The 17,087-nt window shown below is 41.2% G+C and overlaps 1 protein-coding gene across 1 annotated transcript in view; it reads right to left on the minus strand.

Moving 5' to 3' along the window:
• Window positions 1–17,087, minus strand: part of cnbd1 (cyclic nucleotide binding domain containing 1) — a 95,452-nt gene that overhangs the window by 13,823 nt on the left and 64,542 nt on the right. The window contains exons 9-12 of the mRNA XM_043688133.1: window positions 9,959–10,068; window positions 8,564–8,714; window positions 8,273–8,340; window positions 7,059–7,118 (exon numbers count right to left, since the gene is read on the minus strand). Of these exons, the coding sequence (XP_043544068.1) occupies window positions 7,059–7,118; window positions 8,273–8,340; window positions 8,564–8,714; window positions 9,959–10,068 (389 nt within the window). The remainder of the gene's footprint in view (window positions 1–7,058; window positions 7,119–8,272; window positions 8,341–8,563; window positions 8,715–9,958; window positions 10,069–17,087) is intronic.

Here is a 17,087-nt window from a genome sequence, read left to right on the forward strand (position 1 = left end):
CCCACACCTTTAGTACACATTCCTGCATTTGAGGAACCTTTTACAAGAGTCTTAAATGATTGTGTAGGACCCCTACCGAAAACAAAAAGTGGGAATTATTTGTTAACAATAATGGATGTGTCTACTCAATTTCCAGAAGCCATTCCATGATGCAATATCACAGCTAAAAGAATTTTAGATGAGTTACTCAAATTTTTTCACTAGATATGGTGTACCCACAGAGATACAGTCAGATCAAGGGTCAAACTTTACATCAAAATTATTCAAGGAAGTTATGGACAACTGAGGAATAAAACAATTCAAATTTACTGCGTACCATCCAGAATTGCAGGAAGTGCTAGAAAGATGGCATCAGACATTAAAGATCACGTTGAGGGCTTATCATCAAGACTATCCAAATGATTAGGATAAGAGAATTCTGTTTATACTTCTTGACATCGGAGATGTACCAAATGAATCAACCAAATTTAGTCCATATGAATTAGTTTTTGGGCATGAAGTGAGAGGACCACTAAACTTGATGAAGGAGAAACTGATAAATCATAATTCAGATACCATATATTTGTACTATATGTCAAATTTTAGGGACTGGTTAAATACAGCAGTGAGTTGGCTAGACAGCATTTTAAAAGTATCACAGCATACAATGAAACAGGAAGCAGACAAGAAATCAAAAACTCACAATTTTGCTTTGGTGATAAGGTGCTCGTGTTACTTCCAGTGTTGGGTTTAGTTGCAAAGTTTAGTTGACCTTATCAAGTCAAAAGGAAATTGAGTGAGGTGAACTATTTGATAAGGGCTCCAGACAGAAAGAAATCTCACAGAGTGTGTCATGTGAATATGCTCAAAAGGTATTTTTGACAGGGAAGGAAAGCAAAAGGAGACTGCATTATTGATCACAACACAAAGTGAAGAACTAAGCTCAGAGGATTCTGAATTGGACATTCCTCAAATTAAATTGGACAATGAGGAAGTTGTCAAGAATTGGGGTAAATTATTTATTTACTTTCCAGAGGAAAATCAAAATGACCTGGAAGAGTTATTGCTATCACATGGGGAGATATGTGGAAATAAGCTGGGAAATACTAACCTAATTACGCACGATGTAGGTATAAGAAATGCTGTTCTGATTAAGCAACATCTTTATAGGCATAACCCTCTAAAATTGGCACAGGTTCAAAAGGAGATTGAATGCATGCTCCAAGATGACATAATCAAAGTAAGTTATAGTGATTGGAGCTCACCCATATGGTGCCAAAACCAGATGGTACCCAATTGTTATTTGTGGACTATTGCAAAGTCAAGGCAGTTACTAAGACTGATGCATAACCAATTCAATAAACCAAGTTGATAAACTTGGTAAGAATGAATTTTCCAATGCCCAATTGTGAAGTTTTCCATATCATCAACAAAAACAACAATACTACGATTCCTGGGATTGAGTGGGTTTTATTGGAAATTCATACCAAATTTTAGCAATGTGACTGCTCCACTCACTGAATTATTAAAGAAAGACAAGAAGTTTCAGTAGACGGCAGAGTGTCAGAAGGCATTTGACAGCCTGAAAGCTGTGTTAACCTCTGCCCCAGTGTTAGCCACACCTAATTATGCAAAGCCATTCAAGGTGGCTATCGATGCAAGTATATGGGTGTCGGTACTGTGCGCTTACAGGACGAGAAAGTAGAAAGACCTATCAGGTTTCTCCAGGAAATTGAATATTCATCAGCAGAAATATTTGATAGTTGAGAATGAGACTTTGAGCTTGGTGTAGGTGTTACAACATTTCAATGTTTATGTCACCATTAATGTATCTGAGACAATCATATATACACTGATCATAACCCATTGAAGATTGTGGAGAAATTTAAGAACAAAAATTCCTGACTGTTTAGGTGGAGCTTGTTGTTACAGCCACTCAATTTGAAAATTGTGCATGTGGCAGGACGAGAAAACGTGATTGCTAAGCTGAGTCATTTGGTGGCAGGAGTAAACAGACTGAAATAGAATGTAGTAGTGCATGTTTGCATGTTTATAGTCAATGTAAAGTATATGGATATTGTAGTGTACTAACAGTGTAAAATTAAGGGGTTTTAAAATGAAGGCATTTTTGGATATTGATAGTTCATATTTTTTTTAAGGGGAGGTGTGATGATGCTGCTCCATTAACAAGGTTATTGTGTCCTTGTTTTTTTTCAGAGGGGTCGTAAAGTCAGAGGTTCCCATATGTCGGGGTTTTACCAAGTGGGCATTTATGGAGTTATTGCAAGTATCTGTAACAGCATCATTAAGTTGCGATAGAGTAGATTGGGTTTTCAAGCAGCTATGTTATTCTAAATTTGATTTTCTTTTTTTTATATATAAATAAATTGTTTTGTTTAAAACTGAGTGGTTGGGCCAGCTGCATTACTGTTGGAATATGCACTTACACCTGCTTAAAACAGCTAGAAAAGTTAGGTCTGGGATACCTTCTTGAAATGTTTTGAGGAGTCTGGCCTGGTCCATAACATCAAGATTCAGGACTAGAATACTTTACCATGCTGGTTCACTAATACCAAATATGAACATATTTTAACATGTATTTCATATCTAATTGGTTGCATCTTCATTTAAAATAATTGCCATCTGTTTTTGTTTTTTTCTTTTTATTTCTCTTTCAGCAATAGTGGAGTCAATGACAACTTTTCTGCCTTCTCCCCTCTCTGAGATTAGCTAATTCATGAGCGAAAAACAGAATTGAATCTGATTTTTCCATCTCATTAGTGTGTTCCAAATGGCATTAATATTTATGAAATTCAGGTTCATTTAAAAACAAAGGTTTGATCCCAAAATAGAAGAACTTTCCAGCATATGGAACATAAGCATTCTCCTAGCTAAGTCTGAAATTGCACCTTCAAGTTACACTCCAGATGTTGAATATATAGGTAGGCCCAAATAGCATGAAGGATTTCCACTTGATGGCAGGTTGGGTATTCTTGTGTGTTTTACAATCTTTAAATTTCATTATAATTAACAAGCAGGTTAAAAGGCCAAATCTTATAGCAGTGGGCTTGTGGGAAATTAGGTCCCTCCTGAATTTCTGGATTCCAGCTTCCATGTGTCATTTCTAAAAGGCGCCCTGTCAGCACTTCACTCTCTACAACGTAGGACCATTCATGGATCTCACATCATGACTTCAACGAAACCCCAAAGGAGATGTCTGATATCCGACAGCATTGCATCTTTGGATCTTTTGCTGAAGGTCCTTTGTGAGCGTAGGGACGTCCTCTTTCCATGGGCTAGCAATAGGATACCAACTCGAGGGACAAAAGCTGCAATAATGGAGGTGGTGAATGTAGTTAGCCTCCACAGCAGGCAGAAATTGACTAGATCTCATGTTGCAAATGAATGAAAGAACTCTGGAGCACTGCCAGGATAACTGGTACTCTCTGCTCCAAGTTTCATGCCCCTATCAATTTGGCTTTGAATGTACGTCACTTTGTTGCCCGCAATCTGCCATGTTGTAAACTTGCACAACAGTTTAGTTGCCTCTTTACTATTTGCCAGGGTTCACACTTCAAACACAAAAATGGCTTCAACAGAAGTAGCTCATATGCCACCAACTCACTAATCTTTCATCACAACTTAAAAGAACCTTGGCACCGCATAGCTTCTCACCAAAGGTTTGCATGGGTGAAGGAAAAGGAAATGTGGCATCAAGATAAGCCACATCACAGGAATATCAGGCACAGGCACACAAAATGTAAAAGGCTTTGACCAAACTGAAGGGCCATTTATCCAGACCCCTTCCATTCATAACTGCCCTGTACAACATTGTTCTGAAAAGTAACACACATATATAATCACATCTTTGGGGCCATGTATCTGTAACTGTATCTATCTGTGCAGGTCAAATGCTCAAGTAACCATGCTGATATCTATGCTGAGTAACCATGCTGAGCAGTCAGCATGCTCACAAGCTCAGCCATGGTCACAGAGGTGGTACCACATGATCATGGTAGAAAAAGATTAAATAATACTTTAGACACTTTGGGCACAAGTAAAACAATGCTGCAATGTCCAGTATAGTACTTTTCTCCACATGCCTGTGATCCCATTCATTCTCATTACTCGTAACTATTTCTCATATCATTGTAGACTACCTTTAGCATTACAAAGAAAGCTTAATGAAAGAGCAGAACAATATGTGCATAGAGGTAAGCATAGCTAATGAACTGCATTCCTGATTTAATTATTTATGTTAGTGACCTGAAAACTTGTATTACTGCATATAAAGTGTCCTAGATCCACGCATGATTGTCCAGCCTGTGCTCCTAGTCAGGTAAAGCTCCATATAATTTATTTGGTCTTGCAAAATGTACTGATATAAAGTCAAACAGGAGATAATATTAAAGCATAATGCAAATTCATGGAACAGTATTTGAAACAAATGTCACAATTTCCCAAAAAAGTGTATTGATGATAGCTGCTTGAAAACAGTGCCAGTACCAGAGGAGATGCAACTATTCACAATACCACTTAGCAAAGGGGGACATAAAGGATGTCAGATCTTCAACAGTTTAGTGAAAACGAGTTTGGGAAAATAGGAAGTGAGTCAGTGACAGGATGAATTCAGAGAGTAAATTGGGACAGATAGGAAAGGAATTAGTGCATGAAACAGATCTCGGCTGAGCTAGGAAGGAGTCTACAGGCAGGTTTCATTTGGTGAGAAAGGTGAACTGGGTTGGAATAGGCCAGTTGGAAAGGTAGCCAAGAACACAGTCTTAGTGACAAATAAGTCTCTGAGCTGTTCATACTTTATTCATCAAACAAGGATTAGGGGAATAGTTTAAGGAGATGCTGGTGGTGGACAAATGGTCTGCACAATCATTCTGGAACAACGGCTAGTTTGGCAGAGGAGAGTGAAGCCTGATAGCACTTTATGTAGTTAAGCCAGTGCTAGGAATGCATGGCTAAACCAGTGAACTTGGGCTTCAGGCAGTTAAAAAAGAACAGTCAGGCTAGAAGGTTATAGGGGCTGAAACTCTGCCTAATATAAGAGTCAATTTTACTAGTGTTGAATTTCATACTACTGGCTAGTTTAATAAGACCATAAGACCTTAAGAAATAGGAACAGGAGTAGGCCAATCAGCCACTTAACCCTGCTCCACCATCCAATAGGATCACAGTTGATCCAACATTCCTCACTCCTCACCCCTTTCTCCATAACAATTGATTCCCTGACTGATCAAGAATCTATCTATCTAGGCAGTAAATGTATGCAAGGATTCTGACCCCTCAGCTGTCTCTGGCAAGGAGTTCAAAAACTTGCAACCGCCAGAGAAGAAATTTATCCTCATCTCAGCTTTAAAGTGACACCCTTTAATTCTGAGATTATGCCCCGGTCATAGATGCTCACTGGTGGGGAAACATCCTCTCAATTTTACCTTGTAAGCCTCTTAAGAATCCTACATGGTTCAATGAGATCACCTCTCATTCTTCTAAATTCCAATGAGTGGAGTCCCCAACCTGTTTAATCTGGTTTGCTAGTTTGTCAGCATACTACTGCAGTAAAACATTTTTCCAGAGGCAAGACTGGAGCAGAAAGGTTGCCTACCTCAAGTGGTGAGAAGTTACCTCAAGAAAGTTGAAGCCAACTGGAAATTAAAATAGTAGTCTTCAGCTGCTCTCTCAACTGGTACAGGATGCTGCATCTATATGCCTTAAGCTTCAAGAGGTTATCAGTTGAACTTGATTGGGCAGCAAGTGTGCCCTCTGGGCCAATTCAAGGAAAATCACAGTCAGGTGACTGGCCATGACACAGTGCTAAAGGTTAAGATCAACACCTGTCCAGTATCTACAAGGCATAAGTTGGAGTTTTATGGATCCCAGTTATAATCCTGCCTTATATTTAATTGTTGTCAAGCGCAATTAAGGTATTATTGAGGGACTAGATAATCAACATCAATGTTAAAATAATTTTGCACTCATTAGTAGTAAGATAACAAGTAATATTTGTAACACACAAGTGGGTAAGAGAGCATCTAATCATTATCCCTTGACATTCCAATATATCACTTTCACTGAATTTCCCACTATCCATATCTTAAGGGTTATCATTGACCAAAAGCTTAACTGGACTGACTGTATAAATACTGTGGTTACAACAACAGGTCAGAGACGAAGAATTATGCCCCAAATAACTCACCACTTGTTCTCAAACACCTGTCCAGTATCTACAAGGCATAAGTTGGAGTTTTATGGAATACTCTCCACTTGCCTGAATGGGTGCAATTCCAAGAACACTCAAAAACCTCAATGCCATTCAGGTCAGATCAGTCCATGTCACTGGCATTTCTTCCACCATTTTCAACACTCACTACCTTCATCACTATTGCAAAAAGGCACCAGTATGTACCATCTATAAGATGCACTGCAGTAAATCACCAAAGCTACTTTCACAGCATCTTCCAGATTGAAGACCTCAAGCTGAAAGTGCCGCTCCAAGTCATACATCTTCCTGACTTGAAACTATATCATTGTCCTTCATTGTCAAAATCCCAGAGTTCCCTTCCTAACAGCATTCTATGTACCACATAACCCCAGGAATGAAGTTCAAGAAAGCAGTTCACAACCAAATTCTCTAGGCAACTAAGGGTGTGCAAATAAATGCCTGCCCAGCCAGCAATGCAACACCCATTTCCCACATCCAAATATGAGAAACAAGATAATGACAATCAGAAAATCCAGATTTGTTGAAACAAAATGGAGAAGGTTTGGTCCGCATCTTGCCCACAACATTTTAAAACTCAGATCTGGTGTCACTTAGTTTTAAATCCTAAGAAGGCCTACTCATTTTTGCTGGATTTTTAAAACTTTTGTTGCATCTTGCATTGTGAACATTTGCTCTTTATCTAAAATTCTTGTATCAATATCATATAAGGGAACTCTGGAGAGTTATAAAGCTCAGCATTTGTAATTAGATACCTCAGGACACTCCAAAATCTGTAGGATGCAAAATGGAGCTCTGATAATCTACCTTTTCTCAAGAAGTGCACTGATTTGTCTTAAAGCATATTTACCTTAAACTGTTGCCATTCTTTCTCTTTTTCCAAAGCAATATATCTGTTGTTGACCTCTTCCTGCACAGTTGAAACAAAATCCTCAATAAAATACATGGTTTATGCGAAAGTATTACAGAGATAAAATTACTTGTAAAATTTTTGGTGATAGTTCAGCCAATATGTTACTGAAATTATTCCAGCAAAGTAACAAAGTATTACACAAATTGTTACATAGAGGCTAACCCCCTCTATTAAGAGTGAGGTGGTTCAAACCCACCTGAGAAGTTGAGGGCCATAGAACGTGAGTCAGACTGTCACCAAGCAGGTTGATGATCAATCTGTAAGCCCTTCTGGTATGCATTTGACCGGTGATAAAAGCAGAAATGTTTCCTGGTCTGTAAGAACTATGTGGTAGATGCAGTGCAATTGTCTCCCCCACATTAAATACACTGCAGAAGAAATTTCTTGCCATGAGCTAGCATAACCATTGTTCTGAGTGACACACAAACAGACAGACACATACACACAGGTATGGACATGCACATGAAAGCCCAACTACTGGAAACATGAAGTGAAAGTCACAAAAGAAGTTGAGATATCAGGAAAGAACAAGAAAACTGGGAGGTCAGTGGTAATGACACCTAGGACATGCCATCCACACCAGCCCAGCCCCTGACTCAAAACTTCTAGGATCATTTTATAAGAATTGTGTTTATGGAGCTGGGAATTTCTTTGACTTGGCGAGTCTGACTTAAGACACAATTCTGTTACCACATCTGTAATAACTGATTTTAACATTTTTCCTACAACAAATGTCAGACTAACTGACTTATAATCTGCTGTTCTCTTCTCCTGTTCCTCCTTTTTTGATAGTATGGTTGTGTTTACATCCTTCTAATGTGTGTAGACCATTACAGAATCTAGAGAATTCTGAAAGATCCAAAAATGGAGTATCTATTATCTCTGTAATGCAGTCCACACTGTCCCCAAGGGATTTCTCAATTTAAGTCTCATTAACTCATCCATTTTTTGCAATGTTTCTAAATTTGGGTTGCCTAAAATTCTCTTTTACTTCCTGCTGCAAATCATTTTGTTGAACAATTAAAGACTGGTTGTTTAGCTGGTCTGATTTTAGTCCTTAATGAAGATTTCTGTTTGCTTATAGAATTTTTTAAAACCCTATAGTATATCGAATCCATCCTTACAGTGAAAATATAGATAGCTTCACTGACCTGAGTGAGGCTGCCCAAGATTGGTGCTGCTGTTTGTTGAAGGAGTATTTGATTTACTGGGTCAAGTCCTGTGAAAGGAAAGCAGTTTCTGAATAAAAGGCTTCAGTCATATCTGCATTAACAATATCTCATCGAACAAAACTTTCGCAATATACTGCCAATACATTTTTAAAATGAGTAAAATGAAATATCATTTTATATCTCTTATTAAAATACAATAGAAACTATCAGTGTCTGCTACACACCAAAACACCACTGTAAATAACAAGAAGGCAGGCAATGTAATAGTACCTCGTAAATCACTTGCAGAAATAACTCCAAGTTCAACTTTTGTTGCTGTGATAATTGTACAGGTGAAGGGTTTGTTAAGGATAATACTGATCTCTCCAAAGGATTCCTTCTCTTGGAGTTTTCCCATAATGATGTGTTTCACCTCACTTTGCTAGGGAATTAGAAGACAACATACACACATGCAGCAGTAAGTGACACAAATAAATGACATTTAAAGATAGACAATTAAATGGTTGTGAAATGGAGTACTGGTTGGTTATGAGGGGGAAGCCATCACTATCAGATAAGTATGCACAGTGAACCTTCATTTTACCCTTTCAAAGGAAGCTGCCAAGTCCCATACCTGATCCTGAGGTGAGCTCCAGTTCCATCAAAATGTAAGGCTAATATCTCCCAAGCCAATGGCATCCAAATTTCCTCATGAATACCAGGCTAGAGTGGAGAAGGGAGGTTGGAGGAAACCAACCCTGAGATCCCTAGAATCCTCTGCATAAGCAACACCCAGTTTGCTCTGATGTATATTTGCATAACTGCAGCATTTTTGATAAAGGTGAGAGATTTCAAGCATTCCTTGAAACACAAGATCTTACATTGAAATCCATGTAGCCTTGTGGAGAATGTGCTATTCAAACACAAAAAAATTTTTTGGGACATTGTAAGGAACATCAATATTGTCCAGAATTTTTACTATAAGCTGTCAGGTAGAGAGAATGATGTTTCAGTTGATTTGAAATTTCAGAAACAAAATTATACTGAAAGGGAACTAAAAAACTCAAGTCTTATCGCTTATACAATGCAGTAATTGTCTACCATTACAATTCCTTTGCTCAGGTACATTTAAAGTTTTCCTGAGGATTGACATTATGAAGCTATCATCTCATTCACAGGAAGCAGATCTGAGTGTATTAACTAGCACGGCACCATTTTACTTCTATTATAGGAAATGTGTTGCTTGTTTACTTCTAAACAGATTGGGACCTCCATGACTTTAGGTAAAAAAACAATGATTTCACCCCTGGCAGATCGACAGGTAAATACTGACACTCAATTTATTATTTTGGCAAGCATAACTCAAATGGAACAAAACCAAAAGTTTATTTTTATCCATCTTTTCCTGGCAAATCATATGGAAACATTTGGAATTTGAACTCCTGCGATTGCATTCAATCAATTTTATATTTGAAAACAGTAAGAGAAAAATTGGAGTTTTTTTTCTACAAACACAAGATGATTTGCATGATAAAGAAATCAAGAGCTTAGGTTGTGCAGAGAAAATACGAATTGAACTACATTTTATAAATAGTATGAATATCAGCAAAGTGACAATTATGATGAGCTACAGTTCATTGAATTAGACTATACATGATATAGGATACAATTTAAAAATATTTTTACCACATTTCCCAGAGGAACTTTCACCAGAGCTTCTATGTCTTTGAAAATGTAGCAGAAGCCAGACTTGATAAATCCTGCAAAAGAGCTGATTTCACCTTCTTTTACTAGAACTAAAAGTGAAAACAATAGATAAATATCAGACGACTCATACTGTAATATCTATATATTATATATATATAGGCAAGGTTACTGTTATAAAAGTTTAATTACATTTTTAATTGATGTACATTTCGTTAGTCTGTTTCTTCCTTTTTAAAATATTTTGTCTTATCTTGTGACCTGCCATCTATTTCTGCAGAATTATATGCCTTTTCTTTGAGTTTGATTCTTTGATGACTTTTTTAGTTAACCACAAATGGTAGATCCATCCCCTAGATTTGAGCATGATTTCCCAGGCAACTCATGACTGTGCTCTTACAAAAAAATTTATTGTCACTGGGCATTTGCTCACAATACATAAACTAGGCCGATTACAGGTTTGGAGAAGAATAAAAGCAAATTATTGCTGATGAAAACATTTGAAACAAACATTGAAAATGCTGGAGTAACTCAGCACATTTGGCAGCATCCTTAGAACTGAAGAGTCACACTCAACACAAAGATATTGCCAGACCTGCTGAGTTTCTCCAGCAATCATTTGGGGAAAAAATTTCCATGTGGGTTTTTGATCAGTCTCAAATGTGCCAGCACTCTGTAGGAAATAGTGATTAAATATATTTTTTCCCTGGAGCTGATAACTAATAGCTGAAGGATAGGTTCTTGAGGCTGGATGAGAAAACAGAATCTTTCCAGCTTGAAAGTAACAGCAGAGGTCATGTCAGGTGAGATTAATAGAAAGCAAAAGGTAGAAAGATCTTCAACATGCGGGCACTCACTCCAAACTTTTAGAAGTTTGATTTAAAAATCATGCCTCTTTCCAGACATTTGAAGTGATTTGGACTCAGAACACTGAAACAAGGCAGCATGGTGGCTCAGTGGTTGGCACTGCTGATTCACAGCGCCAGGGTCCCGGGTTTGATTCCCACCTCGGGTGACTGTCTGTGTGGAGTTTGCACATTCTTCCCATGTCTGCATGGGTTTCCTCCGGCTGCTTTGGTTTCCTCCCACAATCCAAAGATGTGCAGTCCAGGTGAATTGGCCAAGCTAAATTGCCCATAGCCTTAGGTGCATTAGTCAGGGGTAAATATAGGATGGGGGGTGTGTTACTCTTTGGAGTGTTGGTGTGGACTTGTTGGGCTGAAAGGTCTGTTTCCATACTGTAGGTAATGTAATAAAAAAAAGTACATTTCTTGCTGACCATGTGGCAGTGGGCTGATATGTCGCTGCTGAGCTGCCTAAGAAATGGCTTTTGACAAAATGTGTCTATTTTGTAGCAATATATAATCCAATAGATGTTATACATGTATTGTTCAGCAGGCACTGCAATCTTCAATGTAGGTAACTAAGGCTTATCAAGTAAGATTGTTCATTTGCAGAAGTTTCTATCCTTGAAATATTCATGGGGTCCTGCTGTACCTCTATTTTACTTCTATTGAGAGGCTGGTGAAGATGTCACAGAAAATACCAACATATGGTTATACTGAAATTTGGCTCTTCCTTTGCCATGTAAGGGATGAAATGCATTCCACCCCCCCCCCCCCCCCCCCACACCCCCCAATTCATTAAGCCTTACAAGGCCAATGATGGCAGAAGGGCAGTACCAGATTCAAAGCCTGTCTAATTCATGGGTTCATAGGCTCAGTTAAAAAAACATAGGGAAAGCTTTCTAGCTAAGAGAAGGTGGGTTTTGGTGTGCGTGGGGAATTAAATCCACAGGAATTTATATTCTGATTCCAATTTATGCCATCTATTTCCAGTTATCCCTTGGCTAGCATGGAAGACAAATGTGGAAACTCCTTGGATTTGTCAGGAAAGTAACAGCAGCAAAGTGATATCTAAGTCTATTGACAGTGTTGTCAAATGGCACTTGTTCAGCAATAACCTGCTCACTTATATTCAGTTTGGGTTCTATCAGGACTACTCAGCTCCTGACCTCATTGCATCATTGTTCCAAATATGGATAACAGAGTTCACATAAGAGTAATCCCTAACATCAAAGCAGCATTTGACTGAGTGTGACATCAAGGAGCCCTAACAAACCTGGAATCAATGGAAAAATTCTATGCTGGAGTTATATTTAACATAAAACAAAAATAATTGTAGGTTTTGGATGTCATTATCTTACCTAGATGAGTACAGCTCCAAAAACTCCCAAGTAGCTTGACATCACCCAGGACAAATTGCCCGCTTGGTTGGCACCCCAACCACCACCTTGGACACTCAACCTCTACCATTAGCACACAATGGCAGCAGTATATAACATCAACAAGGTGCACTGCCACAGCTCACAAGAAAGTCCCTAACCCCTGACATGAAAGCACAAGAGCAGCTGATGCATGGGTACACCACCACCTGCAAATTCTCCTGCAAGCCACAGGCCATCTAGGTTCATACCATTGTTGGGCCAAAATCCTAACTCACTTCCTGCAACACTCAGAGTGTTCCTAACCCAACTGACTTCAACAGTTCTTGAATTCAGCACAGTCTCACCTTCTTAAATGCATTTAGGGACAGGTAACAAATGATGGTACAGCTAGTGATGCTCACATCCCATGAACTAATATATTTTAAAAAGTAACCAAAGGTAGAAACAGAATCATTTAAAAAAAAAGTTTCACCCTCAATTCTGAATTTTCCAGCTTCCTGACCTGTTAACAACTCACTGGGGTCAACAATGTGAGTGCAGGAAGAATGTCTCTAGTAATACTGACAAACCAGGACAGCTTTGATCAACTACACTGGGGAGTATAAACCATGGTGAGGTGTGAGAATGCTGTTCAAAGCACTTCTTCCTGTCTTACCAATCTGAATTAATTTTTTGAGGAGGTGACAATGGTGATTGATGAGGGCAGAGCAGTGGATGTTGTCAACATGGATTTTATTAAGGCTTTTGACAAGGTCCATCATGGTAGGCTCATCCTATGGGCAAGCCAATTCTGAATCCATGGGACTTAGCCACATGGATTCAGAACTGGCTTGCCCATAGAAGGCCGTGGGTAGTGCTGGAGGTCCATGACGAGTGGTGTTCTGCAGGGATCTGCATCTGCTGTTTGTGGTATATATAAATGACTTGGATGAAAAAGTAGATGGATGGGCTAGCAAGATCTGTGGAGTTTTGGATAGTGTAGGAAGTTGTCAAAGGATACAGCAGGATAATAGTTACAGATATGGATGGAGAAATGACAGTGGAGTTTAATCCAGGTAAGTATGAGGTGCTACACTTTGGGAGATCAAATGTTAAGGATCTTGGGTTCAAGTTCATAGCTCCCTGAAAGTGACTGCTCAAGTAGACGAGGTAGTAAAGAAGGCATATGGCATGTTTGCCTTTATTGGTTAGGAAATGGAATGCAAGAGTCAGACTGTCATGTTGCAGCTTTACAAGACTTTAGTTAGGCCACACTTAGTTCTCTATGGAGACTGGCACCTGTATGTACTGTGGGGTGTGTATTTGCTGCCTTCGGGAGTGGACTCTGCCTTCACGGTGCACTGTGTTCCTGTGGGTGGTCCTGGTTCTCTGTGGAGATTGGGCATCTGTGTGCGCTGTGGGGTATGTATTTGCTACCTGCGGGAATGGACTCTATCTCTGACAATGCATTCTGCATACTGGAGTGGATTCTATTCCTGGGAATGAATTTTGCATTTTGAAGAGAACTGTTTATACAATGCACTCTGTGAACCAAAAAGGACTCTGTTTGTTGGTAACTGACTCTGTCTTGTTGCTTGCTGTATTTATCACCTGCACAGTCTTGTGTGTCCCTCTAACAGGCCTTACTGTAAGCTGGGAGGCTCATAGGTCATCCCAAAAGCTGTCACCCTGAGAGCCGAAGGGGAGGTAGGCTGTCCTGTGAAACTGAAGGTGGGTAGGCTGCCTGAAGGCCAGAAGGTAGATAGGCCGCCCTGATGCCAGTCATCCCGAGGATGGGAAGGTGGGTAGGTTGTTCTGAGAAGGGGTAATCAGGACAGGCTGTCCTAGAGGTGGCTGGAAGGTGTGTCGGAGAGGCGGGGAGCCAGCAGGTGTGTCGGAACAGGCTGAGATCTAGAAGGCTTATGGGCTGCCCTGTGTGCTGTTGTTCCAGGGAGGTGGCTGGAAGGTGTGTCAGGGCAGTCCACGAGCCGAATGGCACATCGGGGTGGGTGAGAGCCAGATGGAACGTAGGGGCAGACCAAGAGCCGGATGGTGGGTAGACCGTCCTCAGTGTTTTTTTTGCCTGTGTTTTCACTTGGTGTTTAGACTGAGGCCCTGTGACATAATGTTCCTCTGTGTGTAAGCCTGGCCCTTTGTGGGTAGACTAGGCCTCTGTAAAGAGTGAACAGGTGCTTGTGCTGGGAGGTGAACATTTGCTGCATCTGTCTCTGCCTGTTGGAGTGGACCATTCCCTGTGAGTTACCTGCACCTTTTACCTGCACCTACAACTGTATTCCTGTGTGAGGGCATGGTTCTTTCTCTGGGGACTGAACACCGGTGGGGTGTGCGTTTGCTGCCTTCAGGAGTGGACTTTACCTTTGGTTGTGGACTCTATCTCTGACAATGCACTCTGCACACTGGAGTGGACTCTGTTCCTGGGAATAGATTCTGCATTCTGAAGAGAACTGTTTATGGTAATTGACTCTGTCTCATGTTCCTGGGTCTGGCAGGCCTTACTGTGAGATAAAACCAGAAGGTGGACAGGTTGCCGCAATGCTGGTCGTCCTGAGACGTGGGTAGGTCATTCTGAGTACTATTGTCCCGAGAAAATGTAATCAGGATGGGCTGTCCTAGAGGTTGCCAGAAAGTGTGTCATAGTGGCAGAGAGCCAGAAGGCATGTAGGGGCAGGCCGAGATCTGGAAGGCTTTTGGGCTGCCCTGTGTGCTGTCATTCCAGGCAGGGGAATGGGCTGTCCTAGAGGTGTCTGGAAGGAGTCAGGGCAGTCCACAGACCGGATGGTGCACTGCGGTGGGCAAGAGCCAGATGGTACATAAGGGTGGACCAAGAGCCGGAAGGCATCGAGCCGGAATCCTCGATGTTATCACCCTGAGAAGGGGTGGGCTGTCCTAGAGGTGGCCGGAGGGCAGTTAGGGAAGCCAGAAGGTGCGTAGGCCATCCTGATTGCGTCTTCCTGGGGGGTGGGGATGGAGAAACAGGACAGGCTGTCCTAGTGGTGGCCAGAAGGGGCATGGGACGGACCGAGAGCTGAAAGAGGCGTGGGGCAGGCTGCCTTAGTGGTCAGAAGGTGGGAGGGATGTGTGGTTAGCTGGGTTACCAGGGGTGTCTGTGATATATGTGCTGTCTTATTTTTGGGTGTATCGGACTGTTTGTATGTGATTGCGTCTTTCCTTTGCGATAAGAAAAGGTGGAATTTGAAGTTGGTCCTTTTTTTTACATAGTGAACTACTTTTAGGTGGGACTCAGGGGTCTGGCTTTGCTGCCCTTTTCCCCTGTAAATTGCTGTTTCGTGTAAACTGCTGTTCATTGTTTGTAATTTGTACTAGTTAATAAAATAAAAAATAAACAGAAGATTCAAAGTCTCCTCATTCCATGGACTAGCTCTGAGTTGGCTGGTCACAGCCCATGTACTTTGCACATGTAAATAAAGGGTGACTTGGTGATGGGATACCAGCCTCTGTGCAATTATGTATAATCCCTTTAGGAATAATGTCAGGAAGAATTAGCACTTGCACAATGAAATGCACCGGTGTGAATACATGGCATGGATAGCCAGTTATTGTTCCTTTGGAGAAAAAGAAATTAACATTTGAATATGCTTTATTTTAGGAAAACATAATATCAATTACTGCCCTCAAAGGTTGACCCTATGTAGGTAGTGAGGACTGCAGATGCTGGAGATCAGAGTGTGACACTGGAAAAGCACAACAGGTCAGGTAACATCTGAGGAGTAGGGAAAATCGGCGTTTCGGGCATAAGCCCTTCATCAGGAATGTGGGGGGTAGAAGGGGGCTAACAGATACATAGGTGAGTGGGGGTGAGGTAACTTACGTAGATGCAAGGCGATACGTAGATGCAAGTGGGGGGTCATGGTGATAGGTCAGACAGGAGAGTGGAGTGAATAGGTGGGAAGGAAGATGGACAGTTCAAGAGGGCAGTGAAGGGTTGAATCTGCGATAAGGTGGGGGCAGGGGAGATTTGGAAACTGGTGAAGTTGCCGTTGATGCCAAGTAGTTGGAGGGTCCCAAGACAGAAGATGAAGCGTTCTTCCTTCAGGTGTCGAGTGATTAGGTTTAGATTAAATTACATTACAGTGTGGAAACAGGCTCTTCGGCCCAACAAGTCCACAGCGACCCGCCGAAGCGCAACCCACCCGTACCCCTACATTTACCCCTTACCTAACACTACGGGCAATTTAGCATGGCCAATTCACCCGACCTGCACATCTTTGGACTGTGGGAGGAAACCGGAGCACCCGGAGGAAACCCACGCAGACACGGGGAGAACGTGCAAAATCCACACAGTCAGTCGCCTGAGGCGGGAATTGAACCAGAGTCTTTGGCGCTGTGAGGCAGCAGTGCTAACCACTGTGCCACCGTGCCACCCAAAGTAGAGTGGCTCTACTTTGGCTGCGGAGGAGACCCAGGACTTGTATATCCTTGATGGGGGTGGGGGAGTTGAAATGGTTGGCCATAGGGTGGTGTGGTTGTTTAGTGTGTGTATCCCAGAGATGTTCCCTGGAATGTTCCACAAGTTGGCGTCCTATCTCCCCAACATATAGGAGACCACATCGAGAGCAACGGACATGGTAGGTGAGGTGTTTAAATGTGCAGGAGAATCTCTGCCAGACATGGAAGGATCCTTTGGGGCCTTGGACAGAGGTGAGGGGGGGAGGGGTGGGCACAGGTTTTACATTTCTTGCAGCGGCAAGGTGCCAGGAGTGGAGGATGGATTGGTAAGGGGGTCATGGAAGGAATGATCTCTGCAGAAGGCAGAAATAGAGGTGGAGAGGGAAATATATCTCTGGTGCAGTATGATTGTAGGTGACAGAAATAGCAGAGGATAATGTGATCTATCCGGAGATTGGTGGTGTGGAAGATGAGAAC

The sequence above is a fragment of the Chiloscyllium plagiosum genome, chromosome 4, assembly GCF_004010195.1.
Source record: "Chiloscyllium plagiosum isolate BGI_BamShark_2017 chromosome 4, ASM401019v2, whole genome shotgun sequence".
In the NCBI taxonomy this organism is placed as follows: Eukaryota; Metazoa; Chordata; class Chondrichthyes; order Orectolobiformes; family Hemiscylliidae; genus Chiloscyllium; species Chiloscyllium plagiosum.